Source organism: Sphaerulina musiva (genome assembly GCF_000320565.1).
Source record: "Sphaerulina musiva SO2202 unplaced genomic scaffold SEPMUscaffold_4, whole genome shotgun sequence".
NCBI classification, from domain to species: Eukaryota; Fungi; Ascomycota; class Dothideomycetes; order Mycosphaerellales; family Mycosphaerellaceae; genus Sphaerulina; species Sphaerulina musiva.
The window spans coordinates 965,664-984,334 of NW_016017386.1; the positions used below are offsets into that span (position 1 = coordinate 965,664).

The following is an 18,671-nucleotide window of genomic DNA, read 5'->3' on the forward strand; positions in this document are numbered from 1 at the left end:
GTTCTCTCGCACTCACTCACTCACTCACTCACTCACTCACTCACTCACTCACTCACTCACTCACGCCTTCCCCGCCATCTTATAAATCGCCCTCTCCGCCACCGCGGACATCTCCTTACACCCTTTATCCCCAGGCGGCAACACCTGCGTGCCAAAGCAATACGCCACATCACTTTCCCGATCCACTATCCAAAACGGATTGAACAGTCCTCCCCAAGACAAGGTACCCTTTTTTCTCCGACCGACATCATCTTCCAAAAATACTATCCCTCCTAATGCATAACTGGTCGGGATGTCGGGGTTCCAATCTCCTGGAATTGTGGTATGCCATGTTTGAATGAATTCGTTCAATGCCTTCTGGGACTCTGCGCCGAGTTGGGGTGTGAATAATGCTTCGACGCTTGTTGGAAGGAGGAGTTTCCCATCGTTTGCGAGAAGAGATTGTAAGACGAGAATATAATCTGCCAAATTCGCGTACATGCCATGTCCGCCAAAACATTCAGTGGAATGGGTATTAATTGTTTCGCCCTGGTAAGGGATCAAAGTTCTATCTTTCCTTCTCACACACAATTGCGGAGTTGCGACATTTTTCTTTTCCGCCGATGGCCAGAATGTGATTTCTGTGATCCCGAGTGGCTGCCAGAGATGTTTTTGCTCGAATTCTTCCAAGGTCAAGCCCGTCACGCGCTGAATGAGTAAACCTGTCCAGTCCAATCCGGGAGAATAGGCCCAACTTGTTCCCGGTTCAAATGCCAAGGGTGTATCATAGCGTTCTGCAATGGTGGCTTGCATCGCAGATGTCGGCGCGGGTTGGCCCATTACAGCGGCATACTTGATAATATCGGGATGGAAACCATACGTGTGACCTGACGAATGCGCGAGGAGATGTGTGAGTGTGATGGGATGTTGGCGAGGTTTCAAAATCGGAGCATTGGTGGCTTCGTCGAAGCCGTGCAGGACTTGCTTGGAAGCTAATTCGGGCAAATGCAGGCAGATGTCTTCTTCGAGCGTGAGAAAGCCGAGTTCGACGGCTTTGAGGGCGGCGATGGCGGTGAGGAGCTTGGAGGCGGATGCGAGCATGAAAAGGGCGTTGGGCTGGATGGGCGAGGAGTCTTCTTGCTTGCTGCCGTAGTGGTGGAAGCCGGTGGCGTGGTGGTAGGTGAATGTGCCTGTTTTTTTTTTTGAAGGATTGGTTTTTTGTTAGAGTGGGAGTCAACAAACTCGCGAATATCTGATGGACATCGCCATGAAAGTTGCTACTTGCCATCTTTGTTGGTCGCGTATACCACAGCATGCGGTATTTTTGCGTCTTGGACGCCTTGAGCGAGCGCTTGTTCCAGCTCTGTAGCCATGTTGGAAGGCTGTATAAGGTTAGTAAGCAGGGTCCGTCTGTCTCTCTCCAGTCTCTCTCTGTCTTTCTTCCTCTCTTCCTCTTTACAGAAACTCAGGGACCACCACACCAGATGCCTTGCTCTGGCCAAAAGGAGACAGGCAACACTTACACCTCTCATATGTCCTTCCAATGCCTGTAAGCGCTGGTGGGGAGCCATCACTTCTCACCAGACCCCACAGCCCCACAAGCGATCGATCGTCGTGATATCTGCCTTAGTTGAGTAATCGAATGCGGAATTGGCAAGTGAATGAATATGGGAAGACGACTTTATCCGCTCAAGTCAATGAAAGGTGATACGCTTCCCGAGAAGATGTCGAGTTGGCATATGCCTGAGAAGTACAAGAGGTGCCTAAGGTAAGGTAGCTAGTACAGTACAAGTTGGATCCATGAAGCCGAGCTAGACTAGGTAGACCAGCACGGATCAAGGATGCCTCGGCTTCTCCACTCAGGTAGAGCGATGGATATAGCTGTCACAATTAACTCCTTCGATACTGTTTGAAGTATATCTATCTCCTTGCGTTCCATACGGCATAGTCTATAGCACATCAGTTCGTCGCTCGATTAATTGGTTCGACTGCTCTGTTCTTGCTACAGAAGAAACGACAGACTTACTGCTCCATATCAATACCAAATCCCGAAATCCTCGTTGCTACCAAATACACTGGCCGTAGCCTGTTTTCGCCACCCCGCAATTCCGTGAGACAAGAACTGCGAGCTAACATATCTCGAAAGGTATTACGGGATAGGCAGACGGGTGCTGGAAGGGGAAGGAGATTACAAACCACCCTACGACCGGCAGAGCAGATAAAAGGAAGCTCACCATGAGCTGAGTAGGGAACATTATGATAGTTCTACTGATTGACTCTCTTGGTCGTACAACGGAGGACTCAGCTTGTCCCGTTGCCCTCTTCCTTCCATACGAATATTAGTACTGGGACGAATATCAGTCATTCATGTATCCTCAGCGGCGCGGCTGCCGAGCGGCCCACGAGAAGTACTAGTGGGCTGCCGTTGCATGGGCGTTCTTGACCAAAAGAGGTATCCCTTCCTTGGTGCCCAGTGTTGTTCATTGGGCTCATAGGGCTGGCTGGGGTCTTATACGTCCGCGCACGCCATACGCTAGTCTGGGCCGACCTCATTTGGCCTATTTAGACTTGCCGTACGGGATCCTAGTGAGACACAATGGACGTAGGCTGACTCTCTGGCTGAGGAGCAGTGGCAGTGTCGAGCGCATCAATGGAGCTTTACCTGAGCTCCAATTCCATGCGAGAAAATTCGTTATCGTTATCTCCGTACAGGAATGTAGGCGCTGCTTCCTTCTGACACCCATCATATCGCTGTGCCTCTCTCAAAACTTTCCCGGATATCGGCCGTGTATTTGTTGTAGAATCTCGCGAGCTTCATGTTGAACTGCTTGTTCTTCTCATTGATGAAGGTGATGTCTTGACCGTCCTCGTCAGGACGTCCACGATCCCTGCGCTTCTTCTGTCGTACTTCCTCGGCCTTCTTGATGTCCGTGACCAGCCGATCGACAGCCTCTTTTGAAGGCTTTCCTGCGGTGAATGCGGCGCTGTCGTTTGTGGAATAAAAGGTGCCGTCCTTGTCGACTGCGATGAGCTCGCCATCTTGTGTCTCCACAAGCTCCAGACCACCACTCGCAACAGCTCTGTTGATGGCATCCCGCTTGTTCTGTTCATACGAGGCCAGACGTTCGTCGAAGCCGGCTTTGGCCATTTGACCCAACTGTCTCTCATACACCTTTCCAGCTTCTTTGTTATAGTCGGCGAACTGATTCTCATCTCGCTTCCGCGCCTTTTCAGCTAAGCGCTCGTCCCATCGTTCCGACTCCTCGATGGTCCAGTCCCAGGCCCGTTTGCGCTCAAAGTCCTGACCACCTTCCTCGATCTCAGATTTGAGTAGTTTGTGCTGTGCAATATCCTTTCTGCGATTGAGAGAGGTGAGCTGCGAGGGGTCAACGGCTGCGCGCTGCATCTCGTGCTTGGTATCCTGTAAGTTCGACTTGCGACTGGCCGCATTCCTGGCGCGCAAAGCTGCGAAACGCGCTGCTCTCTCATCTGCCGCAGATGTGGCGGTAGGCTCTTTCGCATTGACGGAAGAGGAAGATTCTGCCTCTACTTCTGCCTCCGCTTCTGCCTCTTCCTCCGCTTCTGCCTCTGCCTCCGCTTCTGCCTCTGCTTCTACTTCGGTTTCTGCGAATCGACGCTTGGACGACTCCGCAGCAGTCTCCTCAAGCCCAGGTGAGCCTTTCCGTTTCCGCGTGACTGGCATTTTCGGCGGCCGGAGGTATGTAGTGTTGAAGTGGATGTTGTTGTTCGGTGGCAGGAAAGAAGTTGTTCGAAGTGTGCTGGGGGATGCGCAAGGTACCGTCATCTCCAGGTCTTGGCAGAAATTCGGAGGTGTATCTTCGAGCCGCCGACAACTAGAACCTCTCGTCTACATGTGAAGCAGGTAGACATAACAGCAAATGCGAATGCAATGGCGCCCGACAGAGGCCGCCGCCGCCATATGAGCTGTTGCAACCAATGCTCTTGGGCTGCTTCTGCTTCTTCTGACACGGAAGAAGGGCAATGGGTACGCGCATCGACCTCTGGCTGAGAAGACCTGGATCGTCCACTCTCGCATTCCTCCGCAGCCAACTCGACGCTCGAGCTACTGCCACTACACTCCTCCCCTCCCCTCAACATGCTGTTTTTCGGTCGAGTACCAGTCGTGGGGACCATATTAGCGGAGCGGGAGACGATGATGATCATGGACCATGGAAGCGGAGATATTACAGAAGCGAGCAGTCTGAGCAGGATCCTGAACTTGCAAAGCAGAAGCGGGCAGCAGCCATGGAAGCTGTTCTGCGGACAACACTCGGTCCTGATGGGATCTCTGTGACTTCCGGTACACGACCCGACTTCAAGAGCCTGCGTCAAGACTCGGACTTCTCGTCGAGTACGAGCGACCTTGTCAAGCGTATGGTGGATTCAACAATGCACGGGACCGACTTGAAGCTGTGGACCGCATTGCTTCAGCATGTGAACCGAAGGGACGGCCTCCCGGGAGTCATCATGGTCTGGAAGGCCCTGAGACAGCATGCAATAGATTTGCCGACATTCGGCGAGGAGGCTGATATTTTATGGCCCACTTTCATCACTTCTGGCATTCGGAAGAGGAGGGTCCAATCCGGGCGCTCACGTGAGACTGAAGATAGTCTGTTTGTCGAAGTGCTGCAATATGCTGCTCGCCTGAATGACCGATCTGGAACTATCTATGCGAAGCTCTACTCGACCGCGATCGGCACGTGGCTGCACATCAATCCATTTCTGGCCCCAAAATGGCACCGATATCTTGCTGAGCACTTTGGGGATGATTGCATCGATCTGAAGGCCCTGGTAAATGACTGCACTACGCGTGCTGCTTTCAAGGCCTTCAAGACCATCTACCTCGAGTGTGGCAAGCACAATCTGTATGATTACTTCATCCCCGAGCTGTTGAGGCGTATTGGTGTTGAGGACACATTGAAGTGGCATCAACTCTTCATTAAGAACGGCGATGCGCCTCAGCCCGAGACCTTTGCCATGCCACTTGTGCAACAGCTCTTCGATCATGACAAAGACAGGTCTTTGCCTATGGTTCATCGTAAGCCGATCAATAGCGAAGACTTCGTAGTTCCCAAGGATGGGATATCCATTGACTTCCCTTCTCTAACCCGGGCGACCATGTCGGCCCTGGTGGGTGAAGTCCATGGCATCAAGCAGCGAGAAGTCAGCGACTCCTTTGCGGCAAAGCTGTTTGCCACAAGAGCTTTCCCACTCGATATGGTCGTCAGTGGCCTCGGCATACTAGGCATCGACAAGCTTGGACCTCTAGCTTTACGCGAGATGGCTCTTCGTGCGGGATCTGCTACTAATTTGACCACCCACTTGACTACCGTTCGACGACTTCAGATAGCCATCAGTAATTCCACGTACTGCCAGCTATTATTGAAACTCGCCATGGACGAAGCCCACGACTTGTATCATGTCTTGTTGAGGAGCGATCAACATCCTGATGCTTTCGAGGACATCAAAACACAAGAAAACCTCCTGGGATTCTTTCTCGAGCAGGGAGATCTCGGCAGCGCTCAGGTGACGCTGGCTGGACTTTCACTCAAGGGAGATCTGACTCAAGCCAAGGCCTGGAATCGAATTCTTCAACACTACATCAGCAAGGGTGAGTATCGCCTCGTCGCGCAGACAGTAGAGCAGATGCAGGGACTGGACATGGTGCTCACCGAGAGAACTTTGACATTCATGCATCGCCACTTGTTGCCAAAACGAAATCCTGGCAAGGCGCCACCTGACGCTATGCTGGAGGAGTACCTAGGCGTTCCTCCTTTACAGTTCACGACGAATATGTACACGTATACAGCAGAACGTGGTGTTCATGTCAGCCCGCGGCTCTGGATTGAGAACATGAAACGACTTGGCATGCTGCAGAAATGGGACGAACTAGAACGACTAGCACATTGGCTTGCCGTGTTCTACCAGGACTGGAAACGAGCTGTCTTTACAAATGAGCGTCGAGCGGGTCGCAAAGTGAGAGCAAACGTGACACTCAGAACGATATTCAGCCCCACTATGCGTGAAGCGCTGATCGTATGGGGCTTCAGATCCGCGGTTAACAGAAAACTGCTGTTTGAACGCGAGGCTACAAATGGGAGCGACTGCCAGCCGTGGGCACGTGGTCTTCTTCTCTTGAAGAGACTCAACAAGCATGGACTTCATCATTTCGGCCAGCAGACCACTCCAGAATTGGTCCGACGAGTGGTAAAATTACGCATGTGGATCTTGTTTGGACCTGGCTACTCCACGAAACGCATCAACCAAGAGGCGAAGAGGCACAACCGGCTCAGCCTGGCTCAATACATACAGCACGCCAATGCCCTGTGGGATGGACAGTTATTCGACTTCGATCCGAAATGGTACGAACCTCAGAACCATCCCATACTGCTTGTGGCACTGTTTGGTCCCCAAAGACGAGTGAGTCAGAAGAGAGGGGACAAGGCTGATGTTGTTGCGTATGCGAGAGCGATCGCAGGTCGAAGGCCCATGCCAGCTTCATTTGATCGAGTAGGATACCGGAGACGGCGGATATGGGAGATGAGTCCCTTTTGCATACCGGCATGAAGCAAGTCGCACGTGGGCGCAAACATGGCCTCGAAGTCGAAGAATGCTGCACGGCACAGATTGGTTCCACCCTAATGAGCACTCGCCTCCACAGCGTCGATGGCCCTCTGCTCATTCATCGAGTTCACGTCCTGCACCCAGTCATCCAAATACTCGGGAACCTGCCTGACCTTGTTCGAGTCTGCCGCAATCGGATCCCCCAGGACCGTATATGCCGGCACAACACCCGTCCAGGTATTATTGGAGACGTGGGGATTCTCCAGATCCGCTTTGTCGTCAGCAGGTCCTCCGGTCCTCGTTTTGGCAGACGCAGTCTCGATGCGAACCTTGAGCACACCAGTCGAAGTGATTTCCGCTTTGGTTGGTGGAGCACGACTATTCTCCCATCGGTCCGGAATGGAGTTATTCGTAATCAGTCGCAAAGCAAAGTGCACTTCTTCCGGGTCATTGACTATGCTCCCGCGTCCATAGACGATGGCAGAACGAAAGTTGCAACTGTTGTGGAAAGGGGCCAGGGCGAGAACATATCCGTCGAGCAAAGTTCCACATACACAAAGAGGAAGTTCTGATCCCTTGGTGAGGCGAAAAAGGCGGGCCACTGAGCTGCCGTGGAGGTAGAGGGAGGGTTCGGGGTCGGATGCGTAGGTGGCAACAGCGCCTAGCATGGGAAGGATTGTTGGGAATTGAGGTTGTCCCTCCTGCTGGTGCTGCTGCTGCGGAGGGGGAGGAGGAGTATTGAAAGAGACGTGGAGGATTGGAGTCTCATTCAAGATGGTGTGCACCAGGTTGTAGTCGTATTGAGCTACGAGACGATTCAATTAGCTTCCAATATCTTCATTTTTTGAAGAATGATGATGATCGTAGAAGACAAGTCAACGCACTTCGTTTTGGCAATCTCCCCGCTTTGCTACGTTCGTCTGGTATATATGAAGAAGAAGAAGAGGAAGCCATGTGGTGATTGTACCCGTTGAGGTAAGTACCTATGTATGACGGCTTTTTTCTCGTTTGTTACATGGCTTTTCTTTATATAAAGATTGCAAGAAATAACAATACGGCTGCAATGAGCTACATGTATTTTACCTTACCTTATCTTTACGCCCTATGTGTTGTACATGTAGCTGTAGGATTCACGATTATCCACTCTTTTTTCAGGTGGTGATTGATTGATTGATTGTTGGGACAAGTACATATGATTGAGGGGCTACATGAGCTGAGCTACATACCTCCTAGGAGCTACCTACATGTACTCACCCGGTCCACTGGGACGTCGGGTCCTGCGGATCGCTCGTTTGGATGTGCTGGTTCAACAGCCTTGATACTTGATATTAGATATTAAAGGGGACTGACATACCGTCTCAAGTGAAAAAGATGTTACAGTAATCCACAAGAAGCCGAGGCATACCTCCCAGTATCCCTGAGGTCTGAGGTGGCAAGCAAAGTTGAAAAGCCCTCAGTATCACAACCTGGTCAACGAGGGCAACAATCACATAATTCCACAAAAGGATGAGGTAAGCGTTGCGTTCGAGATCGCCAATGCGGGAAGTCGGATCTTCTCGGATCTCGGCAACATTAGTTCGATCTCGTCACACAGCCACAGGGCCAGTCGGTGAATGACCACTGTGTTCCAGCCTTTCCAGTCTTCCAGCCTTCCTCGAAAAGTAGGTAGAAAAGTACCAAGTCAAAAACAACAAACAACAACAACAACCAAAAAAACAAGAAATTCTTGGCTACAAAGTCGTTTACCGCTCCTTTTGGCTTCTTCCACCAGCAGAAGAGTCAATGCAATGTCAAAAACAAGGTTTGGGGCCATGACTGTCCATGAGAAAGTCTCCCGAGCGGTGGGAGAACAGGAGCAAGCCAAGCGCCGGAGAAGTCGGACACGAGGGCAAAGGGCGCAGGAGGCGTCGAGGCGACGACAGGCGGCGACAGGCAGACAGGGTTGATGACTTGCAGACGACAGCTCATCACGAGGGCAGAGAGACGAGCGAGACAAGACAGACAGGCCGAGAGATGTGATGTGATGACGGGAGGTAAAGGACGCGCCAGCAGAACTCTGCTTCATGTGGCCAGCCAGCCCGGCCACCCAGTGAACCGGCATAGCCTGACGACGGCGACAGCTCCTGTTCGGGCTGGTCTACCTAAAGTATACTTACGAGAGTTACACTCTACACGCACACACATCACCAGCTGATGACGATGTGACCGACCTGTCGAAACACAGGCATGGGAGACCCTGTATCACGAAAGACGACGATTCGCGACACCTCCCAGCCAGCAAAAAACGATGAATAAGTCAATGAGGTTTGCCACGTGCATGTGGTTCAGCGTCTAACCCGGTCAGCAACGGGAGGGTGGGCATAACCTGGTCAGACTTTTGCGAAAGGGAACAAGAAAGTTTAAACCCCCGACTGAGACAACACTAATTCAACCTCCAACGGTGGATGGGAGAGACGAGTAAAAAGTAGTGTAGGTAGGCAGGATACCAGTAAACTAGTGGTAATAGTAGAAGTAGAGAGAAAAGTGAAAATACAAAAATAAAACTTCCCGTCCCTCTTTATACAAGGCGCAAGACCTTCCTATTCGAGCGAGAGTCAATACTACCTGACCTACAGGTAGATCATACAGGCCCTTGCAATGCAATGCGATTCATTCACCTCTCTCTACCGACTGTTTTTTTTCCCCTTTCTGTTTCTTCATTACACAAAAAAGAAAAAGACAGCTGTCAGTCATAATCCGTAATGAGCACACGGCACGGCACATAGGTGCGGTTAGGTAGATACAATAGGTAGACACTAGCGTCTCTCACTAGCTACCTACCTTACTCATCACTACTTATTGTAGTATAGGCTACCTGTATCTAAGCTGATCCAACCCATACCCGAGATTGTAGTTTTTGACAGCGGCACGGAATGTCTAGACTCGAAAAAAAAACAGCTTTCAGCCAATATTACCTTTTTTTTTGGTACGCCGTCTACACAATGTGGCTGAGAGAAGCTACCGAAACTCTACTGAAAAATTGGCAAAAAGTGAGTGAAGATGGCGCAAAAGAATTTACCCAAAATAAGATTCCCTGATGAGTGATCATTCCTCTCCGACGCCCTCCTCATCATCGCCGAACCGGTTACTCCCCCAACCAAGGACGGGGGAAAGCCACAACACACCAGTTGCCGACTTGGCGACCAACTGTTAAAAGCAAAAAATGAATTGTCAAAACTGTAAAAACTGTAACTGTAACTGTAACATACGAGGGAACGAAGAGGAGGAGGGGGAACGAGAGCAAAAAAAAGAGGGTACGGCCCGTATTATCACAGTTTCACATTTTAATACCCAAATTCACAAATTCACATACATTCAAAACAGTTTGAGACAATCTCGCACATGGTCTTTCCTTTCCCTTTTTTTTCTTCTCGTTCTTTTCATTCCATTCATTCATTCTGTTTTTTGTACTTTTTTCTTGGTTCTAGTAACTTGAAACTGGGAATGAAGTGGAGAGGAGGGAATGGAACCTACGGATCTCTCGGTCTAGGCTATAGCCTAGCCTAGCCTAGCCTAGTCTAGCCTGGCCTCTGCTCCTCTCCTCTCCTGTCCTCTCCTCTCGTGTACTGTATTTGATTTTTCCTGCCCACATACCTCTTAATTAATACCCTTACCTACATGTACTCTACTGTATCAACAAGCCCCCTTGCTCATATGTGAGGTCTGTGGGGGAGAGGGGAAGAGAGTGAGGTGTACTGAACTTTCCATCAGCCACAAGAGAAAAGAAAAAAAGACTAAACTACCCGGGGTTTCCTTTGTTTGTTTGTTTGTTTGTCGTCCTTGCGGTGTGGCTGTGTGATAGAGAGAGAGAGAGCTTGGCGTGGCTTCTGATCGGGGCGAAAACGAAGCAAGGTGCAACGCCACCATGTGAGTGGCGGGAATCTTGCCTCCCCCCCACAAGGGTGGCTTGCGCTGCTGCGCAGATGATGATGGTGATGATTAATCAAGACGTTGCAGAGTGAGACTTGCGCACTGATATCACACAGGCCGTGCATGTCTGAATCTGAAATGGATGGTCGTGAACGGGTTTTTCTTGCTGCTTTTCTCTTGTCATTGAGATGGCTGGTGTGATACCCTATCATGAGATCCCCTTGCATATGCTTCATCTAGCCTTAATCAATCAAGATGTGACGGCTCATCGTTTGTCTCCTGTGATTTCCCTTTTTCCTTGGTCCTGTGTCATTCATCTGTTCTCTGCTGTGCTGCTCTCAATACCTCTGTGTGTATGTGGGTGTGTGTGTGTGTGTCATTTCATTACGCCGTTCCTCATGAATCAATATGTCCCTGATTCTTTCCCATCCCTTCATGTTGTAGTACCCCATTTAATGAAACATTCGAAGCTTTCGGAAACTGGTAAAAATATATTCTGTTCACATGTCGCTGTCGCGACCTCCGCCGCGACTCTTTTCGCGTTTGTCACGCAACTCGGGACATCTTCGACGGTGGTTGATGAACCAGTTGCTCACTTGAGTCATACTGATGCCCGTTGCCTGTAGAGGAATGGTATAAGCACATGTATATTGTAGACAGAGGTCGAGTGCACGGTTCTGCGTCGTACTTACATTGGAAAAGACTGCCTTTTGCTCTTCGCTGGGGTAAGGGTTCGCGATGTTCTGCTTCACCGTCAGCGCGCGCTCTCGCTTGCTCCTCACCATCGTGCAAGTTTTGCCATACCTGATCGAACCATGTCTTCATAATCTCTGTCGATTGTTTCGGAAGGTTACTTCTCTTGCGTGCCTTTCCATGTTGATACTCGTAGTGGCTAGGCATGAAGTACGCAGGAACGTTGCTCTGATATGGCTGTGCGGGAAAGCCAGGCTGACAATCCTGGTGCTCTTCTGGACGTCCATATCTGATCGGATCTCTCGGATCGCTGTAGCCGTCTCGCATCGCATAGCCTCCTGCCGAGTATGGACTGGGTCGAGGCTGTTCTCGGTCGAAGGACGACGGGGGCGGATACATGGCGTACGTGCTCACGGACGATCTGCGGGAGCTGGGTCGGTCGCCAGACTGTCCAAAGCTGTCTCGCATTTGTCTCGCAAACGGATCCGGTGCAGTGCCAGTGAAGGGATTCCGTCGTGGGAAAGATGGCTCGACGGGCGGTTGATCTGCATTTTGATACTGACCAGGTGCGTTTTCATGGGTACGAGCGCCACCAGATCGGGCAGAAGCGTCCTGCGAGCTCCAGGGTGGGCTGCCTACTGATTGTGCGTGTGTTCGGCGCACATGAGTGCTGTTCATCGGCGGAAACTGCACGCTCGAGCGCATGGAAGAGGCAGACGTGGTCGGCTCGAGTGTAGTCGATGGTGCGAAACGTGGTCCGTTGGCTGCGACGCCCGAGTACAGCGGTTCCATACGCTGCTTCTTGTTTGGATAGAGTGACGGCGGTTTGTACGTCGACGTGATATATGAGGGTTCACGAGGGGCGAGTTGACCTGGACTCCCACCGGGACTAGGTGTTCTAGGGGGACTGGAAATGCTGTTTCCGAGTACCTGTCTTAATGTCAGCACAAGGTCTCAAGCCATACACTTGGGAGTACACGAACGGTCTTCAACGGAGGTAGTGATGGCTTCTGTCCTTCGCCATTGAGATACGGCGGAGAGTGTGGTATCACAGTATTCCGACTGTCCCGTCGATAGTGAGTAGGTCCATTAGGGATGCCCAACGACCTCTCTCCAGAACTCGGCCGCAAGAAGAAGGGGCCATTGTCGTACGGACCGACCAAGGTCTCTCGGCTGCTCCGCGAGACATCTGGAGTTGGCAGGCGTGGAGAACGAGGCTTTTGATCTCTGTAATGGTAGTGCCGTTGGTATGGTGTCCCATCGTTCAACGTGAGGCTCTCCATTGTGTGAGAGAGACGGCCTGCCGTTGGGGGGGACGGTAGACTTGGAGATGCTGACGGGAGGACGTGAAGGGCTGACAGAGTCCTCAGGGAAGGTGTCGAAGTCGAGTTGATGGACGGTGTGAAGACAACAATCGCCAACGTGACATGCAATTGTATCGACAAATCGGTGGCCAAGAATGAAAGAAGCGCTATACGGGAGCTTTTGAACAGCACAGCAGACCGCTAAGATCAGACAAGGTCGTTTGAGTTAGCCTGGAGTAGTAGTGGCCAGCCTTAAGGTTGCTGCGATCGTTCTCCGGCAAGCGCTTTCACCCACTCTTATTATTAATGAGCAGGAGAACTCTCTCGACACGGCGGTTGAGTGGTCAGGGCCAGGGCCAGGGTCAGGGTCAGTTTTGATGAATGATCCTCGTGCGGGACTCGACACACTCACACACACACCACACCTACACACACGCACGCACACACAGACACGCACCGGGACAGGGTCTCCGGCCTCAAGGCTGCTCAAGGCTACTCAAGGCCTGTTGAAGGTAGACCAAGACCCAGCAATGTAATGGCGTCGGACGTGCATCGAGTTGCTGCGGGTGGATGGATCCTGCAAGTGGTCGGGTCGGGATGGCGCTGGCTGGCGCTGGCGCTGGCGGACGCTCGTCGTAGCACTCCTGCGGCGACGAAACATTGCGCAAATCATCATGCTGCAGGCAAGGGTGTGCGTACAGTGCTGTACCGGATGCTCTAGCGCACCCTTTGGCACCCTTGTTCGATGCCGGACACGACCCAGCTCCCAGGAGTCCCAGCTCCAACTCGACGGCCCGCATCGCGCTTGTACCATCCCATGTGCATGCAGCGGCTGAGGTGGGCGTCATACACTGCTTCCTTGCCTGAATCAGACAAGTGCCCTTTTTGACACACGCTCGGGCTGCTGGTATCGTGGGCACTGGGCAACGGAGCCGCTGTGCTGGCTACGTCTAACGGCCAAGTCGGGGTATTGCAGAAGCACAGGGCAGCATAGCATAGCATAGCATTGCATCGCATGGCGCAATTCTAGCTGAGAGCATCCCTTGATCCAGCACCAGTGTGCTGGCCACCTCAGGCTACGGCCGAGCGCAAGAATGTGACAGTCGTGAGTGTCGGTGTGTGCGTACTGGCCACTCCGTTCATCAGTTCGCATCCATGATCCGCCCACGACACCCACCCACTTTCTCGCCCGATATCCCAGGCCAGCTCGTCGCCGCCGGATCTCTGAGCCTAACCTTAAACCTCTGACAGCGACGGAGTCTTTCCTCCAGCTAGTGCTGCTGATCGCCCCTCGCCGCGACACCCGACCGAAGTCGCATTTCTCTCATCCTCCCGCCGTACTATCTTGGGCCCTGTCAATTGACTCGGCCTGTCACACGTAGGAGGTAGGGACACTGTGGATCTCATGAAAGCCGGTGGGCAATGAGTTGATGTTTAGACTGCGACTCCGACTGCGACTGCTTCTCTGCCTCTGCCTCTGGCCTTGCTGCTACCACCACTACCGCTAGCGACCCGCCAAATTCCAGCGCCGACATGATTCGACGGCACGAGTCGCGCGCGCTCCAGCTCAGAGGTCTGATAAAACAGTGGCACACGCGTCGCGTTGTTGACGATCAACCTTGTCTAGTCTAGCTGTGCGTAATTAATCGAGATAGCTTGCCATCAGACGCAAGGCGATGCAGATTGACGACCCGTGAGGTGTGAAGAGCGCCCCACAATGGGTCCGACCGCCGATGGCCGACCGATGGTACTGTAGAATGGGCGAGCCCACAACAAGTCCACGAACTGGAGCTAAACGAAACAGAACAAGACGGGACTCTGTAATGTCCCCGCGCTAGCAGTCCACGGCAACGAGCATTATCCACAGACTACACCACCACCAGCACTGCTGAAGCATGTCGAGCAGGAGAATCGTCTGTGGGGTGTGGACATGGTCGCCTGAACCACAGCCACAGCCACAGATGGCGGTGACATGCTCGCTCGGAACGCTGGTGGCAGTTTGACATGTTGCAGGGTACTGGCGTAACAATGCAGACGGCTGTGCTAGATATATATCTCTCTCCATCATCCATGGATGCGTGGGTCGGCGGTGCGTGCGTGTGCGGTGTTCTCGATGGCCGCCCTTGCCGCTGGTGCTGTCTGCTCGGCCTCCCCGCCGTCACACAGTGGCTACCTGTATGTACCTCTGGAGGGAGGCCTCTTTTTGCGTTTCCCCCCGCCCAGCGGTCGGCCATCGAGTCTGACCGCTCATTGTTATTGTGTAGGCTGGCTGGAAGACGGATGCTGTTGACAGGCCACCACACGCGTGCGGCGTGTGCCTGACAGGTCGGCAGTGGCAGAGGAGCAGGTGTATGGAGGCGCTCGGTGACTGGTGTGACTGGCCGGGTGTGTAATAACACGGTGCAGATTGGGACGGCGGCATGGCGATCTCAGAGGCGCATTTGCGCTGTGCGACCACGGCCTATCGTGAGAGTGTGAGACTGATGAGTGAGTAGTGGTGCCTGTTCCCAGGGTGCGCAGCAGGGATGGCAGATGTCGCACTCCCATCTCCACGGACCATCCTCTCCCCTCTCATGCACTTCAGTGCTCGCGGCTAGAATGCTGCATCGAGCCTTATCACGATCAGAGTCATGGCTGCTTGCACGCACGCAGGCACGCACGCACTCACGCACGCGCGCTCAATCGCTCGCTTCTCCTTCGTCGTCGTCGCCATCTCACCTCCTGCGGGACCTGCTCCACCGTCTCCCTGCGGCGGGTTGTCGAGGAGAACGTGGCAGGCCATCACACTTGTCATGCGTGTGAAGAGCGACTTTCTGTCTGTCGCTTGTTGTTGGTACACATCATGGCCGGTCACGAGAGAATCGAGATGCTGGACACAAGGTCTTCTATCGTGAACGAGCACTTGGGTCCATTCCGCTGCGCGCTCCTTTCCACCAACAAGATGTCGACCGAGCATCTGCGATACCTATGTTTTGGTGTGCATAGAGGACCTTGGAACTCCAGAGCACTGGGTACGAGAATACTACGGCTCAACTACATGTATGTTGTGTGCCAATGTGGCTGAAAAGCGCACTTCTGCTTTGCTGCCTGACAATCTATCGATGCTGCCCATATATTGCACGTCATGTACGATGCAATACAGCTCTGCTGCTGCAACCAGCTTTTGCTGCGACTTCCCGGGCTGGGGCAGCAGCAGCAGCAGCAGCAGAGAAAGGACGGCCGGGGGAGACGCAACGCATGTCGCGACAAAGTGCCCGATTGTGCGTTTTCTCCTTTCGCGCAAGACCGGCGCTGGGGCACGAAAACAGCGTTAATATATACTCCACTTGGCGCCATGCAATGCAACTGCAACCACGATGCACGTACGGTTCGCGACACATGGGTTCTGCCATCTTGGTTCGGATGGGGTTGATCTTGTGACAACCTGGAAGAGAGGGATAGCCCAAGGACCAGGAAACAACATTCTTTCTCTACCCGACTGGTTCGCAGCAATGCAGCATTCCCACCATCGCGGCACTGGATGCTCGTACGTACCAGGTTCCTTGTGAGACAACAGCGACACCACACCACCTCCCTTCCAGCATTTGTCCCACGTCACGCCTTGTCATTGAGGGAGCGCAAGCAAGCAAGGCGCAACCTTGGGAGAATGAGGGATCCAATGAGCCATCGCCGGCACGTCGTCCTCATATCATCCGCAGATGTCTATATGAGAGAAGTTGCTCGAGTGACAGGTGCTACCGGACCCTGGAGCCTTACTCTGGACTTCATAGGACACCCAAGGAACGACGAGCCGCGTTGGACTCCAACCTTTGTGCAATCTCGTGTGATACTTCCAACACAATGGCCTGCACCTGAAGTATTCGGGCTCGTGTCGTGTGCAACAATGTGTACGCTCGACTGCTAATGCCATATGGCGGTCTGTTACAGCGCCAAGCACAAGCTCTCACATGCCATGCGATTCTTCGCACGTGCTCACAGCACTCTGGATTCATCATTTATCCACTCGACCGCTTTTCCGAACCTCAATCACAAGTCGTACCACTCATCAAAACGTTACATGAGACGAATCACTGTCTCACAACAAAGCGAATCCAAGCAGGGCCAAACTGAGGCCCAAGTACACTGTCGATATGCTCGGCCTTGCCATCACTCCCTCCGAAGTCTCACTCAATCTCGTCGTCGGTACAGTCGCTCGGCCGGTGGCTGTAATCCCATTGAGAGAATCTGCCACCTCGATCGCTGGGCCAACGTTGAAAAAGTCCACCATGAGAAAGGTGGGTGCTTTACCATATAGAGCAGTGCAACCTGCTGCTGCAGAGCCAAGTGTGCCGACACCGTTTGACGGAGAGTTTGTGACCGGTGAGTAAGTCTCGTTTGGCGATTGGATCCCTAGATAATGTCAGTACGTAGTCAGGATGCAAGACGCGGAGCAGAAGTCTTCGTCACTCAGCCATACCGAAAAGCTGGTTCTCGTATAAGAAGTGGTTTACGAGGCCCATGTATCCCTGGGATATCGCTGTCGCAGTCTGATTGGCCAGGTGTGTCGGGCGATTGACCTCGCATGAAAAGTCCGTTGGCGAAGAGTTGTCGTAGTCATTTTCGAAAATGTATGTGAACTCGTTCATCAGGTAAGCCGCATTGGTATTGTCGTCCAGAGTGGCTACAAAGTTCATCGCTCGTGTGCCGGCGCTGATCAGGGTCTGCAGGGTGGGCCAGTCACTATTCGCAGATTCGTTTGTCGGACTATATGCATATGGTAGCATGCCAGAGGAGACATATGCTGCACTGATTTCGCCAGCAGTAGCTCCGGCGCCGTTCACGATCAAAATCGTCACCACATCGTTGGTGTTGGCGTCCATCCACGTCTTGATCTCTGCTAACCAGCTCTCCAAGGTTCCAGCATCGAGCAAGGCGCAGTCCGCGTGGCATACATGGAGGGCGCTTGATGTATCGTTGGGATGATGTATTTGCGCCGTCACCAGCCTGACACCAGCAGCCAATTGCGTCGTCGTGTTGTAGAATTGGTTGCCAGAAGTTGAGAAGCCTGTAGTGGCGTCGCGAAGAAAAGGACTGTTATGTGCGCCAAGGTATGTAACATTCGAGTAACTTCTATCGCAGAGGTCCGGACTGTTGTTGCAAGCTGTTTGTGCTAATACCATGCCCAGGGTCGCTGCAACGCAGAGCATGGGTTGGAGTGATTTGGAGAACATCATGGCACTCTGTTCCCGCCTTTCTTGGAGCGTTGTGCAATTATGAGCCCAAGACCCAGGTATCACTGGATTTTGATTCTTTTCTTGATGAACAAGTGACAATGGGACTAACCAGAAAGTTCCTTCTCACTGGGAAGAGAAGATATGAGAGACGAACCTACCTATACCTACCTTAACATTGAACCAACCTCAGCTTCTTGGCAGTGCAAAGATGAAGGAGCGTTCCTTTTGTGGACTCGTCAGCATCAGGTTCGCAGCAGGAACACCAAGCCACTAAGGATGCGGAACGCGCAAACAGCTGCGGCTGGCATATGGGCCGCCTGTGTCGAAGCCGTCCTATAGCTAGAGGGAGAACTGAAGATCTCGGTATTGCCAATGGTGGGGACGGGATAGGTAGGTCTTGGAGCGCATAGCGCAATCACCTCAGTGACGATGAGGTAGGAGGAATGTATGGTATGTGTATGGTATAGGTATGTGAAGTCAGGTACATAGGTGGAAGTGGCCTCTCCCGAGTCATTCACGGGCACTTCCGCAACCATTAGTAGGCCACGACAGGCCACGCACCCACAGCGTGGCTGTCGGCGTCGTGGCCGAGAGAAGATGACCACTGTGTAACTGTGGATGACGGCTGGCGCGTCTATCTTCGGGGACGGCATGGGCATGGGGCATTGGCATCAATCGAAAACACGCGGCTCCCGTCCGCCCCAAACTGCCCTTTTATTTGACACGACCTTATGCTCTACCTCCACTACCGCCGCATGGTGGTGGTGTTGGCGGCGTGTGTCGTGGACGGGACGAGCCTGAAACGGCAGCTGCAACCACTCGGTCTTTGGCCACCACCACCACCACCACTTCGACACTCAGATCTCACGTGCGAAGAACACGTAGAATATCGACACCAACAAAAGCAAACCAGCCCTATGGAGTATGGACTCAATTAGTCTCATGCCCCTGCCGACTTACCCGTCACCAACGACGCTGTCAAGCTGTC

General features: G+C 52.6%; 9 protein-coding genes across 9 annotated transcripts; 2 read left to right on the plus strand and 7 right to left on the minus strand.

Moving 5' to 3' along the window:
* Positions 1 to 60: 60 nt before the first annotated feature.
* On the minus strand, positions 61 to 1,352 carry SEPMUDRAFT_140820 (beta-lactamase family protein; the record flags this gene model as incomplete). Its single annotated transcript, XM_016902945.1, has 2 exons — positions 61 to 1,169; positions 1,265 to 1,352. The coding sequence occupies 2 exons, from the start codon at positions 1,350 to 1,352 to the stop codon at positions 61 to 63; spliced, it is 1,197 nt and encodes a 398-aa protein (XP_016761503.1).
* A 791-nt stretch (positions 1,353 to 2,143) lies between these two features.
* Positions 2,144 to 3,725, minus strand: SEPMUDRAFT_148702 (SYF2-domain-containing protein). The gene has a single exon (XM_016905094.1). The coding sequence runs from the start codon at positions 3,680 to 3,682 to the stop codon at positions 2,723 to 2,725; it is 960 nt and encodes a 319-aa protein (XP_016761504.1). The 5' UTR covers positions 3,683 to 3,725; the 3' UTR covers positions 2,144 to 2,722.
* Positions 3,726 to 3,915: 190 nt separating this feature from the next.
* On the plus strand, positions 3,916 to 7,390 carry SEPMUDRAFT_148703 (uncharacterized protein). The gene has a single exon (XM_016905095.1). It carries the CDS (start codon positions 3,982 to 3,984, stop codon positions 6,565 to 6,567), a length of 2,586 nt encoding a protein of 861 aa, XP_016761506.1. The 5' UTR covers positions 3,916 to 3,981; the 3' UTR covers positions 6,568 to 7,390.
* Positions 3,916 to 7,518, minus strand: SEPMUDRAFT_163119 (5-nitroimidazole antibiotic resistance protein; the record flags this gene model as incomplete). Its single annotated transcript, XM_016908032.1, has 2 exons — positions 3,916 to 7,369; positions 7,449 to 7,518. The coding sequence occupies 2 exons, from the start codon at positions 7,516 to 7,518 to the stop codon at positions 6,639 to 6,641; spliced, it is 801 nt and encodes a 266-aa protein (XP_016761505.1). The 3' UTR covers positions 3,916 to 6,638.
* Positions 7,519 to 8,275: 757 nt separating this feature from the next.
* SEPMUDRAFT_148704 (uncharacterized protein) lies at positions 8,276 to 9,050 on the minus strand (the record flags this gene model as incomplete). The annotated part of the gene is made up of 1 exon (XM_016905096.1): positions 8,276 to 9,050. A coding segment is annotated over exon 1 (390 nt), but the record flags the coding sequence as incomplete, so codon positions are not given.
* A 1,589-nt stretch (positions 9,051 to 10,639) lies between these two features.
* SEPMUDRAFT_148705 (uncharacterized protein) lies at positions 10,640 to 12,910 on the minus strand. Its single transcript, XM_016905097.1, has 4 exons — positions 12,150 to 12,910; positions 11,278 to 12,096; positions 11,166 to 11,216; positions 10,640 to 11,093 (listed from the first exon to the last, which is right to left on the minus strand). The coding sequence occupies exons 1-4, from the start codon at positions 12,447 to 12,449 to the stop codon at positions 10,974 to 10,976; spliced, it is 1,290 nt and encodes a 429-aa protein (XP_016761508.1). The 5' UTR covers positions 12,450 to 12,910; the 3' UTR covers positions 10,640 to 10,973.
* A 36-nt stretch (positions 12,911 to 12,946) lies between these two features.
* SEPMUDRAFT_116430 (uncharacterized protein) lies at positions 12,947 to 13,270 on the minus strand (the record flags this gene model as incomplete). The annotated part of the gene is made up of 1 exon (XM_016901254.1): positions 12,947 to 13,270. One exon carries the CDS (start codon positions 13,268 to 13,270, stop codon positions 12,947 to 12,949), a length of 324 nt encoding a protein of 107 aa, XP_016761509.1.
* A 917-nt stretch (positions 13,271 to 14,187) lies between these two features.
* Positions 14,188 to 14,412, plus strand: SEPMUDRAFT_116431 (uncharacterized protein; the record flags this gene model as incomplete). Its single annotated transcript, XM_016901255.1, has 2 exons — positions 14,188 to 14,217; positions 14,275 to 14,412. 2 exons carry the CDS (start codon positions 14,188 to 14,190, stop codon positions 14,410 to 14,412), a joined length of 168 nt encoding a protein of 55 aa, XP_016761510.1.
* Positions 14,413 to 15,197: 785 nt separating this feature from the next.
* SEPMUDRAFT_125191 (uncharacterized protein) lies at positions 15,198 to 18,241 on the minus strand (the record flags this gene model as incomplete). The annotated part of the gene is made up of 3 exons (XM_016901960.1): positions 17,636 to 18,241; positions 17,177 to 17,557; positions 15,198 to 17,098 (listed from the first exon to the last, which is right to left on the minus strand). Coding segments are annotated over exons 1-3 (611 nt in total), but the record flags the coding sequence as incomplete, so codon positions are not given.
* Positions 18,242 to 18,671: the final 430 nt, after the last annotated feature.